The sequence below is a fragment of the Crocodylus siamensis genome, chromosome 1 (assembly GCF_052110815.1).
Source record: "Crocodylus siamensis isolate JL-2025a chromosome 1, ASM5211081v1, whole genome shotgun sequence".
Classification (NCBI taxonomy): domain Eukaryota; kingdom Metazoa; phylum Chordata; order Crocodylia; family Crocodylidae; genus Crocodylus; species Crocodylus siamensis.
Window position 1 is genome coordinate 174,549,674 of NC_143395.1, and position 20,562 is coordinate 174,570,235.

General features: G+C 43.4%; 1 protein-coding gene across 4 annotated transcripts in view; it reads right to left on the minus strand.

Annotated features, from left to right (window-relative positions):
- The window catches only part of ASB3 (ankyrin repeat and SOCS box containing 3), a 118,221-nt gene that overhangs the window by 24,655 nt on the left and 73,004 nt on the right, over positions 1–20,562 (minus strand). For all 4 annotated transcript variants that reach the window (XM_090049331.1, XM_090049340.1, XM_090049357.1 and 1 more), the window contains 3 exons: positions 6,909–7,021; positions 5,932–6,067; positions 1,926–2,103 (listed from right to left, as the gene is read on the minus strand). In XM_090049331.1, coding sequence (XP_089905457.1) covers positions 1,926–2,103; positions 5,932–6,067; positions 6,909–7,021 — 427 coding nt within the window. The remainder of the gene's footprint in view (positions 1–1,925; positions 2,104–5,931; positions 6,068–6,908; positions 7,022–20,562) is intronic.

Here is a 20,562-nt window from a genome sequence, read left to right on the forward strand (position 1 = left end):
CGTTAGAATTCTGCTCTTGGCTCCTCATTAAGATACTGAAGTGGTGGGAGAACTTCATTTTACAACCTGTGCCTATAACTCATGTCCTTCCTGACCAGCTAAAACCAGTCCTTTACTAGCTCAGATTATTAAATACCTCTCTTAGAAAGGACAAGCAGCCTACCACTTTGGAAAATGTTAATAGTCATCTCTTGATACTGATAACATTGCCAACTGGCTTTTGGTTTTTAGGAAGGCTGAGGAGATGGCTGTGTTAAGACAAGACTCACATTATTTTCAATTTCCTTAAACCTTTTGAGTTTGAGCACAGACCTGAACTTCGCACAAAAACTTCAGTAGTAGCCATGCCTAATAATCTCCTCCTAGTAATGGTCAAAGATTAAGTGTTCATACTGGTAATATTAGAGTTGCAGCCCGTCTTTGATACCCTTGATTAGTAGGGGCCCACCTCTTTGAAAGGGGTGCCACAAGTGAATCCCATGCCCTCCCTGAGTGCCACTCTGATCTTCTTTCTCTGCCTGATTTGCTGCTGTGCTTTCTGCTCTTTATCCTGTGCCCTCTACCTGATCTGCTGCTCTGGTTTGTGCTTCCCGCCCTGTGTTTCCTGCCTGATCCACTACTCAGATTTCTGTTCTTTGCCTAATCTGCTAGTGCTGCCTATTCCCTCCCTGAACTGCTGTATGCCACACATAACAGATATCTGTGCCACTTGTGGCACACATGCCACAGGTTGGCTACTGCTGCCCTTGATCTTAAAGACTGGTTTTGCCTGGTTGCATTGGTGGGAAAGGAAAGAACAGCTCTTCAGCGGCTTTGTTTTCTACCCAGAAGAATGGAGACTACAGGCAGAAGGATCTTTGTATGGACTCTAAATTTTCTTCTTATTCTTCGACTCTTGCAGGTACCATTCACTTGATAGAGCTTTCAGGGAGGAATGAGTATATATTCCTGTAGAGGTGAAACTAGCAATTTCAGCACTGTCAATAGAGATGTTGCACATCAGAGAGCTGCAGGGGGAGGGCAGAGGGAAGGTGCTGAAGGAGAGGGGTGAGTGCTGCAGGTGCCCCATCAAAATCAGTACCTGGGGCTGGTACCTGCCTCATCCCACCCTCATTACCCAACTTTGTTCCAAAGAAGCTTCACATAGCTTTGATTTACTGGCTGGTTCAATTAGTTCACTGTTTGTGTATGATTACTTTTCCTTCCCAATCATCAAGTCTGACTGTTATTCTAATTAGAGAGACTCCTAAAGCATTCTGTACAACCATAGCTTTTTATTTTCAATGCAAATAATAATAAAGCATTCATATAGTGATATGCTTATGATACAAGTTGAAGTCTGAACCTGAAGCTCCTCTCTTTGAGAAACCCTGCTGACTGAGAAGTTAGATCAGGCCTGCATCAGACCTTACATGCTCACTTCACCGGGAACTCCACAAGGGAAACATGTCTTAAACTATGAAATGAACAGAATCAGAAATGTTAAACTGAAAACCAGAATCCACAGCTTACTGAAACACAGACTACATCATCCTTATTCAGGTAGTTTGCAACCTGCTTCATTTGGATACCTGATGCAAACTGAACTTGAGCTGTGCAGCTGTTTGTTGAGTCTTCTTCTTCAAAGGGTGCTGCTTCTACTCTCAGCTGAAGTTCATAAGTGGTCCTAAGCAGGGGATGAGAGAACCACTTCCCGTTGAAATAAAAGCCACAGCAAACAGCTGAAGCACAGCAGGAGTCCCGCACAACTGCTTGCTGAGGTTCTCTAAGCCGCCAATTATTTAGCAAACCTTCATCATTGCAGGGGGTAGTAAGGAACCTAACCCTGAGAAGTATTTGTGTAGGACTACTGTATTGTACCTTCCTTGACTGTGGAAAACTCACTTAATTACCAGAATCTTACTTCAAATTTTTATATCACCTACTTGCTATGGCCCATTTGTGCTGCTGCATGAATAGGTAATTGCCATTCCTCCTCATTGCAGTAGAGATTTGGATCAGCCCCTTTTGATAACAGTAGTTCCACACACTCAGTATGGCCTTCCTGTGCAGCAATGAATAATGGAGTGGCTTTGTCCTTGGCTTGACAATTGACATTTGCACCTGACACAAGACACCACACTTAATATGAGAGATCATAATCATAATATAGCATATAAAATGCAAAAAGAGTACAGCAGAGATTACACCGCCAACTGGACCTTGGCGTTTCCATGATTAAACAGTTTTGCCACATTATTAAAAAACTTCTTTTTAAACCAATTTCCTGGGTATCTTCTAAAATTGCCTATATTTTACCGTGTTACTTTGATAATTGAAGTGTAGTATCATTCTGAATTTTCCTTTTTAGAAAAACTTGTTGCCAAAGCTCCCCCCCCTAAAATTCCACTTGGGATCCTGAGGAGAACAATGATTTGTCGGGGTGTCAAAGATATGTTTCGTAGGCCATATTTGGCCTACAAAGCCCTGTCATATAGCCCAGTGTTCCCCCTGGGTTGTGGACCAGACCCACCCACAGCATGCAGTGCATGGGGCAAGTCCAGTGCATGTGCACACAGCACACAGGACCAGTCTAGGATGCACACTGCATGTGACACCCACCAGTGTGCAGGGCCAGTCTGTGGGCCCAATCTGGCATGGAGACCAGTCCCACACCACTCATCCAGCCCACAGATTAGCCTTACACTAGGCATCTGGTCCACAGGGCCTGGTGAATTCAACAGCACTGTTTTACATCATTCATTCTTTCTAACCGTTTAAAGATAATCAAAAAGCACAGCAAAATACAGCACTGCAAAAGTCTTCAACCTTCAGTTATCAGTTATTTATAGACTACTGAAAAAAATCAAACTAAAACAACATTGTGCGTGGCAGAATTTTAAACTGCTTTCAGTTAAAGAAGGACAGTCCTATTATTCGATAAACCAAGAATCTTACCGTAACTATAGATTGTTAAGCTAATACTCTGGTAAACTACTATTAGAGTTTTAGCCTCTGATAATAAGAGACATTCAATAAACTAAACTATAAACCATAGCTATCTCTTTCATTCACACGTTTAAACTGGTTATAGGGTTGATATGTAAATTTGGATTTTGTCATTCCCAATGTTAAACAAAAGAAAAGTTTTTGAATAAGACTGGGAACCCTCACTTGCATGCTGTGGAAGAATGAGTCAAAGTAAGATAGATGACAGCTATCCTGAAGGAAAGACAAAGGCTTCATTGACATTTTGTTTGAAGTTACTTCCTCTAAATATTACCCCACAAGTATTGACATGCTAGAGCAGTTATAGTTTCATAGCTTCTAGGGTCAGAAGGGACCTGAGTAGATCATCTAGTCCAACCCCCTGCCATGGCAGGAAAGAGTACTGGGGTCACAAGACCCCAGCAAGGTGTACATCTAACCTCCTCTTAAACACCCCCAGGGTAGGAGCCAGCACCACTTCTCTTGGAAGCTGGTTCCAGATCCTAGCCGCCCTGACCATGAAGTAGCGCCTCCTGATATCCAGCCTAAATCTACCCTCCGCCAGCTTGTGACTGTTATTCTTGGTCACTCCTGGCGGTGCTCGGGGGAACAGGGACTCCCCCAATACCTGCTGATCCCCCCTGACTAGTTTATAACAGGCCACAAGATCCCCCCTCAGCCTTCTCTTATGGAGGCTGAACAGGTTCAGGTCCCGTAGCCTCTCCTCACATGCCTGCCCTGCTGTCCCCTGATCATGCAAGTGGCCCTCCTCTGGACCCTCTCCATGCTGTCGACATCCCTCTTGAAGTGCGGCGCCCAGAACTGGACACAGTACTCTAACTGCGGCCTGACCAGTGCCGCATAGAGGGGGAGAATCACCTCCTTGGACCTGCCTGAGATGCATCTGTGGATGCATGCCAAGGTGCGGTTGGCCTTCCTGACTGCCTCCTCACGCTGCCGGTCCATGTTCATCTTGGAGTCAATGATGACTTCAAGATCCTTCTCCGCCTCTGTGCTGACAAAAGGGGAGTTCCCCAACCTGTAGGTATGGTGCTAGTTGTTCCTCCCCAGGAGGATTACTTTGCACTTGTCTGTGCTGAATCCCATCCTATTCTCGTCTGCCCACCCTTGTAGCCTGTCTAGGTCTGATTGTAGTCTGTTGCTTCCTTCTAGCGTGCCCACATCCCCCGACACCTTAGTGTCATCAGCAAATTTGAACAGGGTGCTTTTTACCCCCTCGTCCAAATCACTGATGAAGATGTTGAACAGTGCGGGCCCGAGGACCGAGCCCTGAGGAACCCCACTGCCCATGTCCTTCCAGGCTGAGAAGGACCCGTCCACTACCACCCTTTGGGTGCGGCCCTCCAGCCAGTTGGCGACCCATTTGACTGCGTGGGTGTCAACACCGCAGTCCCCCAGTTTCTTGATGAGAATGGGGTGAGAGACAGTGTTGAAAGCCTTCCGGAAGTCCAGGAAGATTATGTCCACTGCTACCCCTGCATCTAATGATTTGGTGATCTGATTGTAAAAGGCCACCAGGTTGGTCTGACAGGACCTGCCACTGATGAACCCATGTTGGTTGCCCCTAAGCATGCAGTCCCCAGCTGGTCCCTCATGGATGTGTGCCAGAATAATTTTCTCAAACAGCTTGCCCAGGATTGAGGTAAGACTAACTGGCCTATAGTTTCCCGGGTCCTCCTCCTTCCCCTTTTTGAAGATGGGAACCACATTGGCCCTCTTCCAGTCCTCCAGCACCACACCAGAGCACCACGAGTGCTCATAAACCCATGCCAGGGGTCCTGCAATGACCTCGGCCAATTCCTTTAGAACTCTAGGGTGGAGATCATCTGGACCGGCTGACTTGAATACGTCCAGTCCCTCCAGAAGTTCCCTAACTAGTTCCTCACTAACCCTTGGCCCAGGTGTGCCTCTCCTGGGGCCCACCACGAAGGTGACTGTTCTGGTCCCTACTTAGGAAAACGGAGGCAAAGAAATCATTAAACATGTTAGCTTTGTCGTCTGGTGTGACGACCAAATTTCCCAATGTGTCCTGCAGGGGCCCCACATTACCCAGAACCTTCTTTTTGCCCCCTATGTATTTAAAGAAGGACTTCTTATTGTCCTTAATCTGAGAAGCTAGCCCTAATTCCATCTCTGCCTTGGTGTTCCTGACTGCCCCCCTACATCCCCGAGCGACTGCAGTATAGTCGTCCCTGGTGATGTCCCCTTCTTTCCATTGGGTGTATGCCACCCTTTTAGCAAGGAGACATTCCTGGGTGCTTTTGGTGAGCCATGGAGGCTTGTGTGCCCTCCTGCTCCCTTTGATCCTCGTTGGGATTACCTTCCTTTGGGCTTGGAGGATCGTCTCCTTAAGGAGCGACCACTCTCCTTGGACACCTGGCTCCCCTCCCCTCTGGGACCTCAGCGCTTCCCCAACTATGTTAATCTATGTGTGCTGTTTTAACCATGCTTAGAGTACACATGAATTAAACAGTCATGATATTTAATTTTCATTTACCCACACAGGAGGGCATATACCTCAGCTGTTTCAAAGATACTAAAGGAAGCTTTTTGTAACTTTAGGGTTGGAGTGCAAAACCCTTACTCATGCTAGCAGTCTCTTATTCCAGGAGCAATGTCATAGACATCAGTGAACTAATTATGTGGTACAGGACTGTTCAGTGTGATTAAGGGCATCATACAAATCTGGCCCTTAGCCCTTCCCTAGTTGTTCTTTTCTGTTTCTTACTCTGACCTAAGGAAAGCATGGAAAGGTACCAGCCTGACGAGACTGAAGCATTCAGTGATAGTTTCGTATACTTGTTCACAAATGGCTTCACAGTAAATTTTAAAAAAATGTATTAGGCATCATAAAATTGAAAGCTAGAGTTCAAATCAATTTTCTCAGTTTGCACATAGAGTCAAGTTTAACAACAGTAATGCTAAATGAAAGATGAAAATTACCATGTGTTATAAGTATCCTTAAACTCTCCAGCTTCCCATACTGAGCCGCGATGAACAAGGGTGTGATTCCAAAGTCATCCTCACATTCTTTGTTTGCTCCTTTCTCAAGGAGCAATTTGATTATTTCAGTATATCCCTGAAATAAATATTTTGTTGTTAGAAAAAAGAAGTAGTGGAATTTGAGTAACCATAATTTTTCATTGTAACTCTATATAGTGAGCTGAAATATACAACACATTCACTTTCCTAAAGCAGGAGTTGGCAACCTATGGCTCATAGACCAGATCCAGCTTGCAGAGTCACTGGATCTGGTCCACAGAGCTGGGGCTTTGACAGCATTCTCTCATACCAGAGAGGAGAAGCAACAGCAGCAGGGAGGTTCCCTGTGCTGTGGCAGCAGCTGTGGGGGCCAGATCCTAGCACCCATCTGACTGCCTCTGACTCAACCTGGGTCTTTCTGGCCCACAGCCAAGAATGACTGCCAACTGCTATTCTAAAGGGATACTGAAAATTGTACAAAAGAATCACCAGACAGATTCATTTTCTGTATTCATTCAGCTCAATAAGTACAAACAGGAATTAAAACAGCATGTTGGAACCATAAATCTTATAAGTTGTTAAACTGATTTAAAAAAGAAAAACAAAGGCCATGCCTGTCTCACCTGTGATATAATGAGTCTTTTCCAAAAAATGAATGCATCTTACAATAGATTTACTTCCCAAATGTTACATCTGATCACCTACCTACATGCAATACTTATCATTATTTAAATAATCATTGCTGCCCAACTCCCACTGTAACTGATGTAGCATACTTTAGCATATTCAGAATAATCATTAGCATTTAGAATGCCTTTTCTGCCCAAGCCTAACAACCATAAATCACTAGGGAAGATGACAAAACTGCACAAACTATAATTTTAAAAAGGTAAAACACACTATTTACATGGAAATGAAATAATACATTAATAAGTTACCTGAAAAGAAGCTTGGTGCAAAGAATTCCACCCAGACCACGAATGGGGTCCATTAATATTTGCTCCATATTGGAGAAGCAGCTTTACTGCCTCAGAATGTCCATTTTCAACAGCTTCAAAGAGAAGAAAAATAAGAAAACTCTTTTATGAGACAGGCACACCTATAAGAGCTGGACAACCATGGCTTTATCACCATTTTTTCACATCTGTAACCATAATTCTTTAACAGGCCTTTTAAGGGCTAATCAAAACTTGTATGCGATTGTGCAGCACTGATTACAATGATTGTTGTGGCCTGATCTGAACCTGAACACAAATACCCTTCTAATAATGTGCTACATATGTGAACTTTTCTAATGTGAAACAAATTATATCCAGTGTTAATCACCTTTGAGGAAAAATATTTAAGATCCAAGCAGGAGATACAGGTCATTATGATGCAAGAGTATGATAATCAGTGTGTGGATAACAGAGTAAAAATATTATTAATCTGATAAACATGCTCTCACAAGGAATACAAGTGTAAATACAAAACAAAACTAAAATTGCTTTTTCTTAGAGCAGGGGAGGGTGTCTATAGAAAACACAGTTAAGGGAACTTTCTGCTGGAATCTCAGTCCTATTTAGCCAGAGATAAGAATTTCACAAGTCAACTATAAACAATCATTTTTTTAAACTATATTACCCTACATAGATATTCTCTCTTATACCACTGAAAAGGTTAGGCCTGAAAATTGTCATTTTGATATTTGACTGCAAAACTCTAAAACACCATATAAAGTAAGAATTTTGCCTTGGCAACATCATATCAGTCAGTTTTCTGAAATACAGTGGATCAGGTTCTAATCACTGACCAAGGTAAATTTCAGCTATTTCTACTAATGCCAATAACAGTGTTACATTCTATTAACATGGTGGATTTACTCCCAATTTACACTGTGTGATGAGCAATCAATCAGTCAGCTATACTGACCTACTTACCCTGGCATTAAACATGGAAAAAGTAATATTAAGAGTATGTAATTAAATTTAACTATGTACCAATGTAAGCTAAAATATACCAGCAAACCCTGAAAATGAAAGCCATGGAAATAAAAAGATTATTGTTTACAGCAAAAGTACCAAGTCAGACAATTTAAATATAGATACTAGAACGAACTTTCTAACCATGAGTTTAGTTAAGCATTGGAATAGATTACTTAAAACAGCTGTGGTCTTCATCACTGGAAGTTTTTAAGTACAGGTTAGACAAAATTTTGTATGGAATCATTCACCCAAGGATAATCCTGCTTTGGGTAGGAGGTTAAACTAGATGTCTGGAGGTCCCTTTCAGCCCTTCTTCCCATACTTATGGTTCTAAGAGAATCCTGATTGAATCCCTAGCTGTGCTACTGCTATGCTGCACAACTTCAGGTTACATGAAACAAAAGGTGAAATGAGCCATCCATCTATAAAACGGTATACCACCAACCTTGGTTGATAGTTTACTAGTGAATTGCAAGGCTTCGTAAGTATCTCTAAAGCATCATCAAAAATGTAAAAAACATCATCGCTTGCTGGAATGCACCATCCAGTGCAGGGTGTCAAGGGCCTGCAACAAGACAGTAGCCCTAGACTTTAGGAGGGCCAACTTCAACAAGTTGAGGAAACTAGCGAGTGAGGCGCTGGGGTCCTTGAGAGCAGGGGAACTCAGTGTCCAGGATGAGTGGTTGTTCCATAAGGAAATGACACTCGGGGCCCAAGGGGAGTCCATCCCAACAAGCAGCAAGGGGGGCAAGAGTGCCCGAAAGTCCCCCTGGCTCACCAAGGGCATCCGGGAATGTCTGCTTGCCAAAAAGGCGGCGTACACCCAGTGGAAGGGGGGGTGCTATCTCCAAAGAGGAGTATACCTCCTCTGCTCGGGCCTGTAGGGAGGCTGTCAGGAAAGCTAAGGTGCACATAGAGCTAGGACTAGCATCAAAGATCAAGGATAATAAAAAGTCCTTTTTCAAATACATAGGGAGGATGAAGAAGGCACCGGGTAATGTGGGGCCCCCGCAAAGTACGCTGGGCAATCTAGTGGTTGCGCCAGAGGAGAAAGCAGACCACTTTAACCAATTCTTCACCTCCGTTTTCTTGTGCAGGGACCGGAACTTCCCCACTGTGATGCCAGATGGACTCGAGGGGAACACCTCCACACCTCAGGCTGGGGAGGACCGGGTTAGAGAGCTTCTGGAGGGGCTGGACATGTTCAAGTCAGCAGGTCCAGATGCTCTCCACCCCAGGGTGTTGAGGGAGCTAGCTGGGGTTATTGCAGGGCCCTTGGCATGGCTTTACGAGCGCTCGTGGTGCTCAGGCCAGGTACCAGATGATTGGAAGATACTTACGTGGTCCCCATCTTCAAAAAAGGGAAGAGAGAGGACCCAGGCAACTATAGGCCCATCAGTCTTACCCCTATCCTCGGGAAACTCTTTGAGAAGATCCTCAAGGAGCACATCTGTGATGGGCTGGCTTCAGGCATGATGCTCAAGGGCAACCAGCACGGTTTCATTAGGGGCAGGTCATGTCAGACCAACCTGATTGCCTTTTATGATCAGGTCACAAAGGGAATGGATGAAGGTGTTGCCGTGGACGTAGTCTTTCTAGACTTCAGCAAGGCCTTTGACACCATCTCCCACCCCACCCTCATTAAAAAACTAGGCGATTGATGCCTACACAGTCAGATGGATTGCAGATTGGCTCAAGGGTCATACTCAGAGGGTGGTGGTGGATGGGTCATATTTGACTTGGGGGAAGTGGGCAGCAGAGTCCCCTAGGGCTCAGTCCTTGTGTCCACGCTGTTCAATTTCTTCATCAGCGATTTGGATGACAGGGTGAAAAGCAACCTGTTTAAATTTGCTGATGATACCGAAATTTGGGGTGAGGTGAGCACGCTAGTAGGGAGGGAAAGACTGCAACAAGACCTGGATAAGTTACAGGAGTGGGCTAACATAAACAGGATGGGTTTCAACACTGACAAGTGCAGGGTGCTGCACTTAGGCAGTAGAAACCAGCAGCACACTTACAAAATGGGAAACTCCCTTCTTGAGAGCATGGAGGCAGAAAGGGATCTTGGAGTCATTGCTGACTCCAAGATGAACATGGGCCAACAATGCGAGGTCACAGTTGGCAGGGCTAACTGGACCTTGTCGTGCATCCACAGGTGCATCTCAAGTAGAGCCAGGGAGGTGATCATCCCCCTTTATGCGATGCTGGTCAGGCCACAGCTGGAGTACTGCGTCCAGTTCTGTGCGCCCCCATTTCAGGAGGGATGTGGACAACATTGAAAGGGTCCAGAGGAGGACCACCCGCATGATCCAGGGACTACAGGGCAAACCCTACATTGAAAGACTGCGGGACCTGAACCCGTTCAGCCTTCACACGATAAGGCTGAGGGGGGACCTGGTGACTGTCTATAAACTCACTAGGGAGGACCAGAAGGGTTTAGGGGAAACACTGTTTCCCCTAGCATGACAAGGAACAATGGACACAAATTATTAGAGAGTAGATTTAGATTAGACATCTGCAAGAACTACGTCATGGTTAGGGCAGCTAGGAGCTGGAACCAACTTCCTAGGGAAGTGGTGCTGGCTCCCACCCTGGGGATCTTTAAGAAGAGGCTTGATGACTACCTGGCTGGACTCATTTGAATCCAGTCTTTTCTCCCGCCTGGAGTTTTTTCTCCCACCCAGGCAGGGGGTCAGACTTGAAGATCTACAAGGTCCCTTCCGACCCTACTTCTATGATTCTATGGTAAACAGTGCAAGACAATTATTTACAAAATTCCACTGAGGACTTCACAAAATCAGGCTGGAAAAAAAGAATCTGGAGAATGAATCTCAGTGTTAGGATCTGTTCCTGGTATCCAACTTGTAGCCATATTGGTCTAGAGGAAAAAGCAAACAGGGCTCATAGACAGAGGTGAAGTCTTATATCTTTGTTGATCTAACAGAAGATATCACCTCTGTCCATGAGGCCTGATTGCTAGGTTCTGTTCCCTACATTTTCAATCCAAACTAGATTTTTCTCATCTCAATCAACAGTGAATTAATTCACTTATAAAAATCAGATCCTTAGTATCTGCTTTAGACATGCATTACTGCATTTACTAACAGAAAACATTACGTGGTCAAAACCTGTATTCTAGTTCTCAGGTTGTTAGTGGTGCCTACAACTAGTATGCAGCTTGCTTCCCTGAAGTTGGGCTGACTTTAAAAGACTAAAAGTGGAAAAAAACTTGCTTCAGCTGTTAAATGTGATACAAGAATGAAGAAGACAAGAGAAATATGTTTTGTATATATAGCATGACCTCTCCAAAAACAAGGATTTGGTGATTTAAAAGAAATAAAGGTTGTGATGATAATAAGTTATAAGAAATATGTCTGGAAATGAATCCCAGGATCCATTCAGGGGAATATCCAAGATATGCATGTAAATACTGTTAACAAAATTTTCTGTTTAACCTCCTCTAATTATATTGGTTAAACAGTTAACTGATAATAATACAGCAGCTTGGACACAGCTACTGCTAGAAGCCACTCCCAGGGTTTTTGATGGAAAGGGGCGAGGGAAGAGGAGGAGGAGGAGGTAGTGAGAAACACAGCCCATGTGAAGCGAAGCCACAGGTGGCAGTAGCAGGCAAGAGGCTTTCCCAGACCACTACAACTGGGAGGGAGCACCTGTAAAACACCAGACTCATCTTAATGATGAGATGATGAGTGCTGCTTTCCTCTTTATGGGTACTAGTCCTCTCCTTGCTCCTCCCCATCCCCTCTTCCTTCCTCCCTCCCTCCTGCATGCCCTGCCACCTTCTTGTTCCTGAGGCACCACTGCTTCCCTTGCCCTTCAGACCACGCCCTGCACTGAACGTTAACTGGTAATGCCTTGCCAGTACAAATATACATATTAGCTTAAACATTTAAAATTTTAACCTTTCATGTACCTAGCCCAAGATGATTTCAAAAGGAAGACAAATTTACTGTAGAATCAATAAAGAAAAGAATTACACTAGAGCTTTTGTTATTCAGATATTTCTGTTTTGCATTAGTCGCCCAAGCAAATTTCTTTTGGTATAATATTTCCCTCTTTTCAAGTTTGTTCCAACGTGGAGCTCCTTTTCAATATAAAATGTCACTTAGAGTTCCACTTCTTAAGCTTTGTTGTTAAAGCTCTCATCATTTGCAATATCATGATACCCTACAGAAAAAAAAAAGCATCAATAAACAAGAAAAAAAAGGACACACAGATTCCTTTCTTTATAACAAAGGCTTTGGGAAAGAGACAAGTCTTACACTGTACAACAACATTTAGCAAATTTGGGCTGCAACAAAGATGTCAGAGTTTCATAACATTAATCAAAAAAATTCTAGTCCAGAATGCATATAAAAGCTAATTTAAGCCTCACCTGATCTTACCTGGTGCAGAGAAAAAAATGGCAAGCTAAAATAGATATCTAAGTGGCCAGCCTCAAAGGACATTCAGAATATGGGGCATTTTCTATATTAGTTTTATGAAAGTATGTATTTTTTCCCCATTGGCCACCTTTGTATTGCAACCTCCCAGAACTGAAGGGGTCAGTTATTTAGAACAGGAGAATGGTTTATATACAGCTGTCTGTCATGTCTGCATTAGTATGAATGAACTATCATAAATTGTCAATGTATGAATGAAATCACCTCAGACACGCTACAAAAGACCAATGAAAGGACTTGTCAAGCTGCAGGCAGTACAAACAGTGGCAGGCCAAAAAGTCTGCAGAGCAAGTGGGGCTGTGTCATACTGCCCTCACTCACCCCCCTGCCAGCAATGAGGATGCCCAGCAGGGTCCCAGACTTTGTAACAAGTTATACCCACTACTAGCCACACTCCTAATTCTCCGGTCCACTAGTAGCCCAGCAGGCCAGATGGAGCAGCTTCACAGGCTTCACAGCTTTGACATGCATGTAGACAAGCTTCTGACTGGTCAAACCCTGTCTTTGTATAAAGAAAAAAACACTTCAAATTGAAAATAACTGCTTGCTTGCTCATCCAGCCATAAACCTGTACCATTAAAAGGACCTGAACTTAGCCCTCACAATTCAGCTTCTACTGAGAAGTTAATAAATTACCTTTACATTACGATCTAATGCTCTCTGCAATCAGGAGGACACCACCTAAACCCCTTCCTAAGGCTGGTTCTAGCACCTGGAATTGACTGTTGCCAGACAAGTGAAGGACAGTGAACACTACTGTTAATGAAGATTAAAAAAAAAAAAAAAGCACACAGAGCAAGGGCCTCTCTTCTGTTTTGCTGATACTCACATCTTTCAACTCTTCATTAGCCCCTGAGAAATAATTTATCAATTTTAATCATGAAAACCTGGGATTCTGATTCCTTGAATGTACTGCACATTTCAACATTTTGCCAAGATTGTGAGGTTATACATTTCCAATTAATAGAAGTACAAAAGAGGAAAGAACCTGGCCTAAGGAACAAGCTATTGATATCATCTTGTCTAAACTGTGTTTAAATCTATGAAAAATTGAGTAGCTGTTAGAGTTAAAGCAGCCCTGTGTATAGCAACTGGCTGGCCAGGCTATCACCATAAGTACTGCTGTCTCCAGCTGCATAACAGGAGTTGCATTCAGAGAGAAGAATGGCTTTTGAACATTTTTTCCTGTACATAGTATTTCTCAGTCATTCTTTTTTTACCCTCTTGTCTACAGATTTTCTTGGACACCTCTGGGAGCTGAAAACTTTCCCTTACTCACACAAGTAATCTATTTCAAACAAAATGAGATATCTACTGTGCACCTTTGACAACCACTCCAGTATGTACAGAGAACAGACCAATATATTAGTTACCATACAGTGTCCATTTACCATATGAATCTGCTTTTCTCCACAAGCCAAAAATAGCTCCTCTGCTCTCAATTATGGGCTCTTCAGAGTTCTTTAGACCACAACAGACACTTATTATACCTCACTTGCAGAAACAAATTACAGAAACATCTTAAATTGAAAACTGAATTTCTCTCCAATAGTATTTACATGAAGAAAGTTACAAATATGGAATTAAAAGTTAAGTTTAATGCCTGGTCACCTGTATATTTGCATATGGAAATTCCCAAAAGCCTGTATAAGTGCACTCTTGCCCCAGTTAGTTCCGACACAGTTACAACAGCTGGCGTCTCTTCCATTACCAACACTACATGCATGATTGAGAATAAAAGCTTGAAGAAGTGGGCTGATGCATGGAATGGACTCAGGATAACTCAGATAAGTGGTTTTTCCCCTCATTATATAGCGTAGTTTTAGTGTCTTTCAAATTATTTGTATGTCTTTTGAAATAACACACACACAGAAAAAAAGCAAACAAGAAAAGAATTAACAAAAAACACTCTGCAAACCATGCTATATAATTAAAAAAAATCCACCTACCTGACAAGCCCCTATGGGTAGCTCCATTTACAGCAGGGCATCATAAGAGATGCAATGTAACAGTGGAGCAGGAGCTGACCAGCTTGATTTGGGGGGTGCTGAAATGAAAGGCAAAATTTGTTTGAGAGCAGTTCTAAACCAAAGGTCTGCCCTGTGGCAGAAAGCCACCTTGTTTCTCCCCAAAATCTCTGCCCTGTGACACTGTGACTAAAATCTCTGAGCAGCAACCATTTGATTAGGGTGGGTCAGCACGGAGGGGACCATACCCTGACCGGTCTCTTTAGGTAACTTGAACTGGCTGCATTCCTGAGGGAGGAGGGAAACCTGGTCCCTCTGCCTACCTGACTTGCATCAATTACCTGGGTGGGGGGTTTCTACCTGGGGAGCTGGAATCTGCCCGGTAACAGGTGATGCATTTCAAATTGGTTGGCTGACAGCCAACTGGGGCTGACCTCCACTGGACCAGGTGAATGAGGTCACAGGGGCTATATAGGTTGGGAGGGGGAGGAGGCTAGTTCTTCTCTCTTCGGCCATGAGATGAAGCAGCAGCAAAGCAGGGGAGACAGAGGAGCCTTGCCATCAGGACCTAGCTCTCTCTCTCTCACCCCAAGACTCCAGAGGGGAAACGGAAGAACTCTGGAAGATGCTTGTGAGTAAGCTACTCAATCTGATTAGATATCTAGCTGGCAGTAACGCAGATGCGTAATCAAAAGGCTACCACAGCCACACTGTTTGCTCTTTAGGATTTCTAAGATATTACTCAACCCTGTACCCTAGTTTCCCCTACCCCCTGTAATCAATAAAGTTCTCCTTTTTGACCGGTGTGGGAGACTTATTGAGGGGTGGGTCTAAATTACGCCAGAGAGACCCCTTAGGTCTGCGGACTAAGGGAGACTTTGCTTTTTGCCCCCTTGACTTGGGGAAGTGCCCCAAGTGCCTGTACCGGGTCGAGTACCCGTCGGACTATTAGGCCTGTGCTTTCTGGAGGACACAGGGCCGAGGCAGTCCCTTCTCGGGGTGGTGGCGGCACATTACCCCCAGACTAGCGAGTGTGCTCCGGGAGAGGGGTCGGCCAAGCATAAGGCGCCCCTAGGGAGGCATTCAGAGTCTGAAAGGTGGTCGGGCGCAGGGAGGTGGGCGGCTCAACGCAGGAGCGCCACCTACGGGCCCGCCACATGCCCTACCCCAGGAGGCAATCAGCACCTATAATTTTATTTAGCTCTTTTTCATTATGCGCTTGTGAAGGTAGGCATTTTAAAAATAGACTATAGCGAAGAATAAGTTTATTTTCTGCCCACCAGCATAAAGACACATAAAACATATATATAAAACATCTTCCTATCTTCTTGACCAGAGGTCCATAGGGTATTTATCACTGACTGTTGCATCATAACAGTAGCATTGCTTTTAGCCTGAGATCCAATCCATGCTTGCTGACAGTTGCTATCCACAAATGAAACTGGTGCTGATCATATTTTAAACCCAAATACAGACAAGTACAATCCATATTTAATACTAATGTCAGAAAGTTAAGCTAAGGAGATTTTAGCCATAATTCTGAGCTGCCTCTAAACTCTCTCATTGGCTCCAATCACAACTAGATCATGTTCAGCACAATAACAAGCTCTCTCACCCAAATCTGATTGTCATGGGTTTTACACTCATAAAAACTTGCTTTTGACCTTCTACTGGGCTCCTGTTCCAGAAATACATTTGCTTACCCATATACCACAACATTATCAAAAGCAGTGGAATTAGTGGTGCATGGTTTCATACAAAGCCTCCAAGCAACAATTCATTTTACAATCATGCTCATTTGGAAGTGAAGTACCCTGACTACTTATGGATCTTTATAAACATATTGCATATCCCAATTACTACATCTTTGACTACATTAAATACTTTTGGCAAAAGTAATTATAAATCAAAAATATTTCATTTCTCTACAGTATTGATATAATTTCTAACCAATGCTTGTACTAAAGTAACTGGACACAGAGCCAAACTTTTTTTTTAAAATTGCTCACCATTTTTAACCTTTCTAAAACTTGATCTTACACTAGGCTAAAACAGGGTAAAAACGCCTTAAGCAAACTTTTAGTAATAATGTATAGGAATTCCTGTAGTAACAGGAGGATGGGCTGCAGGCCACCTCTTTACAAGTAAACTTTTTTCTGCCTTGTGGAACTGTAATGGTTTCCTGAACATAAGAAGCATGTGCCCTCTGTTCCAGCTTGTACTCCAAAAGCTGCAATGCTTTTCTGGGGGAAAAGGAAGGAAAACCACGCAAAAACTTGTTTCCTATCTATTGTCCCGCTCAAAGGGGAAAAACTTGAGCTTCATGTAACGAAGGAGAACAAAGCCACTGAACTATACTGATCTCATGGATCCCTTTCTGCATGTCCCTTCTGCTTGCGCATAGGGCAAAATTCTGGCCCTATTCCATTCACTGGGAGTTTTGCCATTGTTATCAATCATGGCACCAGGATCTCATTCTTCTTCTTCACCTCCACCACTTATTTTCTTACCACTTAATTCCCCCTCCCCATCTCCCCACATAAGCTCTGTTCCTTTTTTCCTTCATAGGAAACCTCTTCTCCTTGATATCTCTGTCTTGTTTTCTATTCTTGTTCCTTCTCCCCTCATTTGGTTCTTATCCCTGTGCACATCCTCCAGCTCCTTGGCCTGCCCCTCATTGCCTGTTTTTGTCCTTCTGTGAATCTCCTTTACCCTTTCTTTCCCTTCCTTTCTCCTCCATGCTTCTTACATTTCCTCCATGTTAGTTTTTGGCATTTCTACCTTCTGATCCTCTTACTGACCTTTTTTCTGCTTCCCACTCCCACTGTTTTGTCCCAGTTATCTGCCTCTATCTTCTTACCTCCCATAGTCCCATTCTCTTTCTCCTGTTTTTGAGTACCAGCTTATATGCCTCCTCTCCATTTTTACTTCCTCCCCTTTCATTCACATCTGCCCTAACTAGTCTCATGGGGGTGCTACTCACAGCTTCACACTGATCTTCTGTAAGTTAGCTGAAATTGAAACTACCATGCGTTTCTTGTCCCCAGGGAATGCCCATGCCACATGCACTTTGGCACGCAGCAAGTACCCGAGTGGTGTAGGGGAGTCTGGGGCCAGCACTGTGCTAGCCCCAGCAGCTGTACCTGGGGTCCTGGGGGTCTCCTGGAGCTGCAGCAATGGCAATCCTACCGGGCAGATATGCAGGGGTAAAAAATAAAAATAAAAAAATATATAAAATAATTAAAAAACAACAACACAGAAAAAACCCCAGAGCAGCACCATTCCCTTGCAGTGTAGAGAACTCCAGACTGTGCGGTATGTTGTGCCACATACTGCACAACCATCTCAACTGGACACACACACTGTGTCAATGCCAGCATCTTCATACCTCAGAGAACCACAGAGAGCCTAGTTCTTCCCTCAAATATGAGTCAACTACACCAATGATCTCCTCCTCTACTGATAGGCTTTGTGACTGTCCAGACGAACAGATAGGCAATGTATTAAAAAGAAAAATAAGTGTATGTATAGAACCTAACAACTTCTTGCAAAGAAAGCAACAACAACAAAAAGAAGAAGAAAAAGATCCCTATCAGAAGGAAATCCTATTCCACGGTAATTCTTCATGACCAAGTCCTTTTAAAATAATATGTTACAGCATTTTCTAACTCCAAGGACAAAAGTAAGTTCTTACTGGGAATGTCTGAGCCCATTCTGTTACATGGAGATAAGTTCATATCTGAACTATTACTCTCTGTACATCAAATCAAGGTGATGTTCTTAACTATAAAAGAATGCAGCAATGATTTTGGGAAAAATCCTCCTTCAAGATGACAGGTTCAAAAATCCTCTTGCAGATGGTTCTAAATCAATTAATTCACCAAATGTAAGACTAGCTGTCTGCAAGCATGGGGAAGTGAAAGTAGAAATCAAAACAAATGAGCCATGTAATGAAGATAGTAAATTATGGGAATATGATTTTTTCTGTAGCTTTCACTACTGGATAAAACAAACTATTCTGTCATCCTATTCTAAGCTATGAACACCCCAATCTACAATACGCAGACTAATAAAAGTCACCAAAGGCTTTTCTACTTTTTGAGATATCAGTCAAAGATAAAATGTTGATTTAACTATGCTTGTTTTGTCTTCAGGTTGAGCATATCTGATTTTGGATTTTGTCTCTATTCTTTAGCTCCTTTAGCTAATTATTACCTGGATTAATAAAAATCTCCTGAGTAAATCATAGCTAAATTAGAGATTTGATATGCAAACATTTGGAGAAATACATAGACAATTCATACACAAAAATAAGTTTTGAATTCTATAGCATCACAAACGTGAGGAAGTCTTTGCACAAGATGAAAACATTACTGAATGTAGTATGTTTTCCTACATTTAGCAAGGGGAGAAAAATGCAATAATTATATGCTGTAAGAATGGTTTTCACCACCACTGACAGCTATTTTCGGCTATTTTGTGTATTCTTTTTGCAAATAGGGCATGTGTATAAAAGATGACCCCTATTAAGCCATTGAACAAAGGAATGCTAAAGGCCATCACTGCTAGAGTACCTGTGACCCAGTTTGCTTACTTATTAAACAGTGTAATATTGACCTGTTGTTTTTTGTTCTATATTTTAGAAAGCCTATAAAATACATAGGCACCATCAGGTAAAACCACTCCTGGAATCATAGAAAATTAGGACTGGAAAGGACCTTGGGTCATCTAGTCTAACCCCCTACTATATCATCACAGCCACGATTTTTTCTAGCTAGGTCTTAAAAACCTCCAAGGATGGAGAGTCCAACCCCTCTCTGAGTAACATGTTCCAGTGCTTTAGTAAATTAGTGAGAAAGGTTTTCCTTATATCTAACCTAAATTTTCCTTGCTGTAACTTGAGACCATCGCTCCTTGTTCTGTCATCTGCCACCACTGAGCACAGTCTAGCTCCATCCTCTTTTGAACCTCCCCTTCAGGTAATTGAGGCTGCTACTAAATCCCCCTCAGTCTTCTCTTCTTTAGACTAAATAAACCTAGTTCCCTCAGCCTCTCCTCAGAAGTCATGTGCTCTAGCCCCCAGCCATCTACATTGCCTCCACTGGCCTCTCTCCAATTTGTCCACACTCTTTCTATAGTAGGGCCAGTATTCCAGGTGTGACCTCAACAGTTCCAAATACAGGAGAATGATCATTTCCCTCGATATGCTGGCAACACTCCTAATGCAACCCAGTATCCTGTTAACCTTCTTCACAAGGTCACGCTGTTGGCTCATAATATCCACCGTAAACCCCAAGTCCTTTTCTGGAGAGCTGCTGCTTAACTAGTCAATCCACAGCCTGTACTGGTGCACGTGATTGTTCCCTCTTAAGTACAGGACTTTTTATTTCTTCTTATAGAACCTCATGATATTTCTTTTGGGCTAATCCTACAATTTCTCTAGGTCTTTCTAAATCCTAGCCCAAGCCTCCAGTGTATCTACTACTCCCCGCAGGTTGGTGTCATCCACAAACTTAGTAAGGGTGCACTCCATCCCATCTTCCAGATCACTGATGAAGGTATTAAAAAAACTGGTCCCCAGACTGACCCCTGGGGCACTCCCCTTGATACCGGCTGCCAGCTAGACATAGATTTTATAGATATTAGGGCTGGAACGGACCTCGGAAGATCGAGTCCAGGCCCACGCCCAAAGGGCAGGAAGTCAGCTGCAGTCATAGGATCCCAGCAAGATAAGCATCCAATTTAGTCTTGAAGGTGTTCAACGTAGGTGCTTGAACCACCTCCAATGGCAGGCTGTTCCAGACCTTGGGGGCTTGGACAGTAAAGAAATTCTTCCTTATGTCCAGCCTGAAGATGGTCTTGCAGTAATTTATGACCATTGGACCTCGTCATCTCTTGGGGCGCTCTGGTGAACAAGCATTCCCCCAGATCCTGGTGGTCACCCCTGATAAACTTACAGGTGGCCATCAGATCACCCCTGAGCCTGCACTTTTCCAGGCTAAAGAGTCCCCTGGCTCTCAGCCTGTCACCATAAGGTCTGTTTTCCTGACCTCTGATCATGAGCATGGCTCTTCTCTGGACTCTCACATTTCTCCACTTTTTGAATTGTGGAGCCCAAAACTGGACGCAGTACTCCAGCCATTGATTCTACCCTCTGAGCCTGATGATCCACCCAGTTTTCCATTCATCTTACAATCC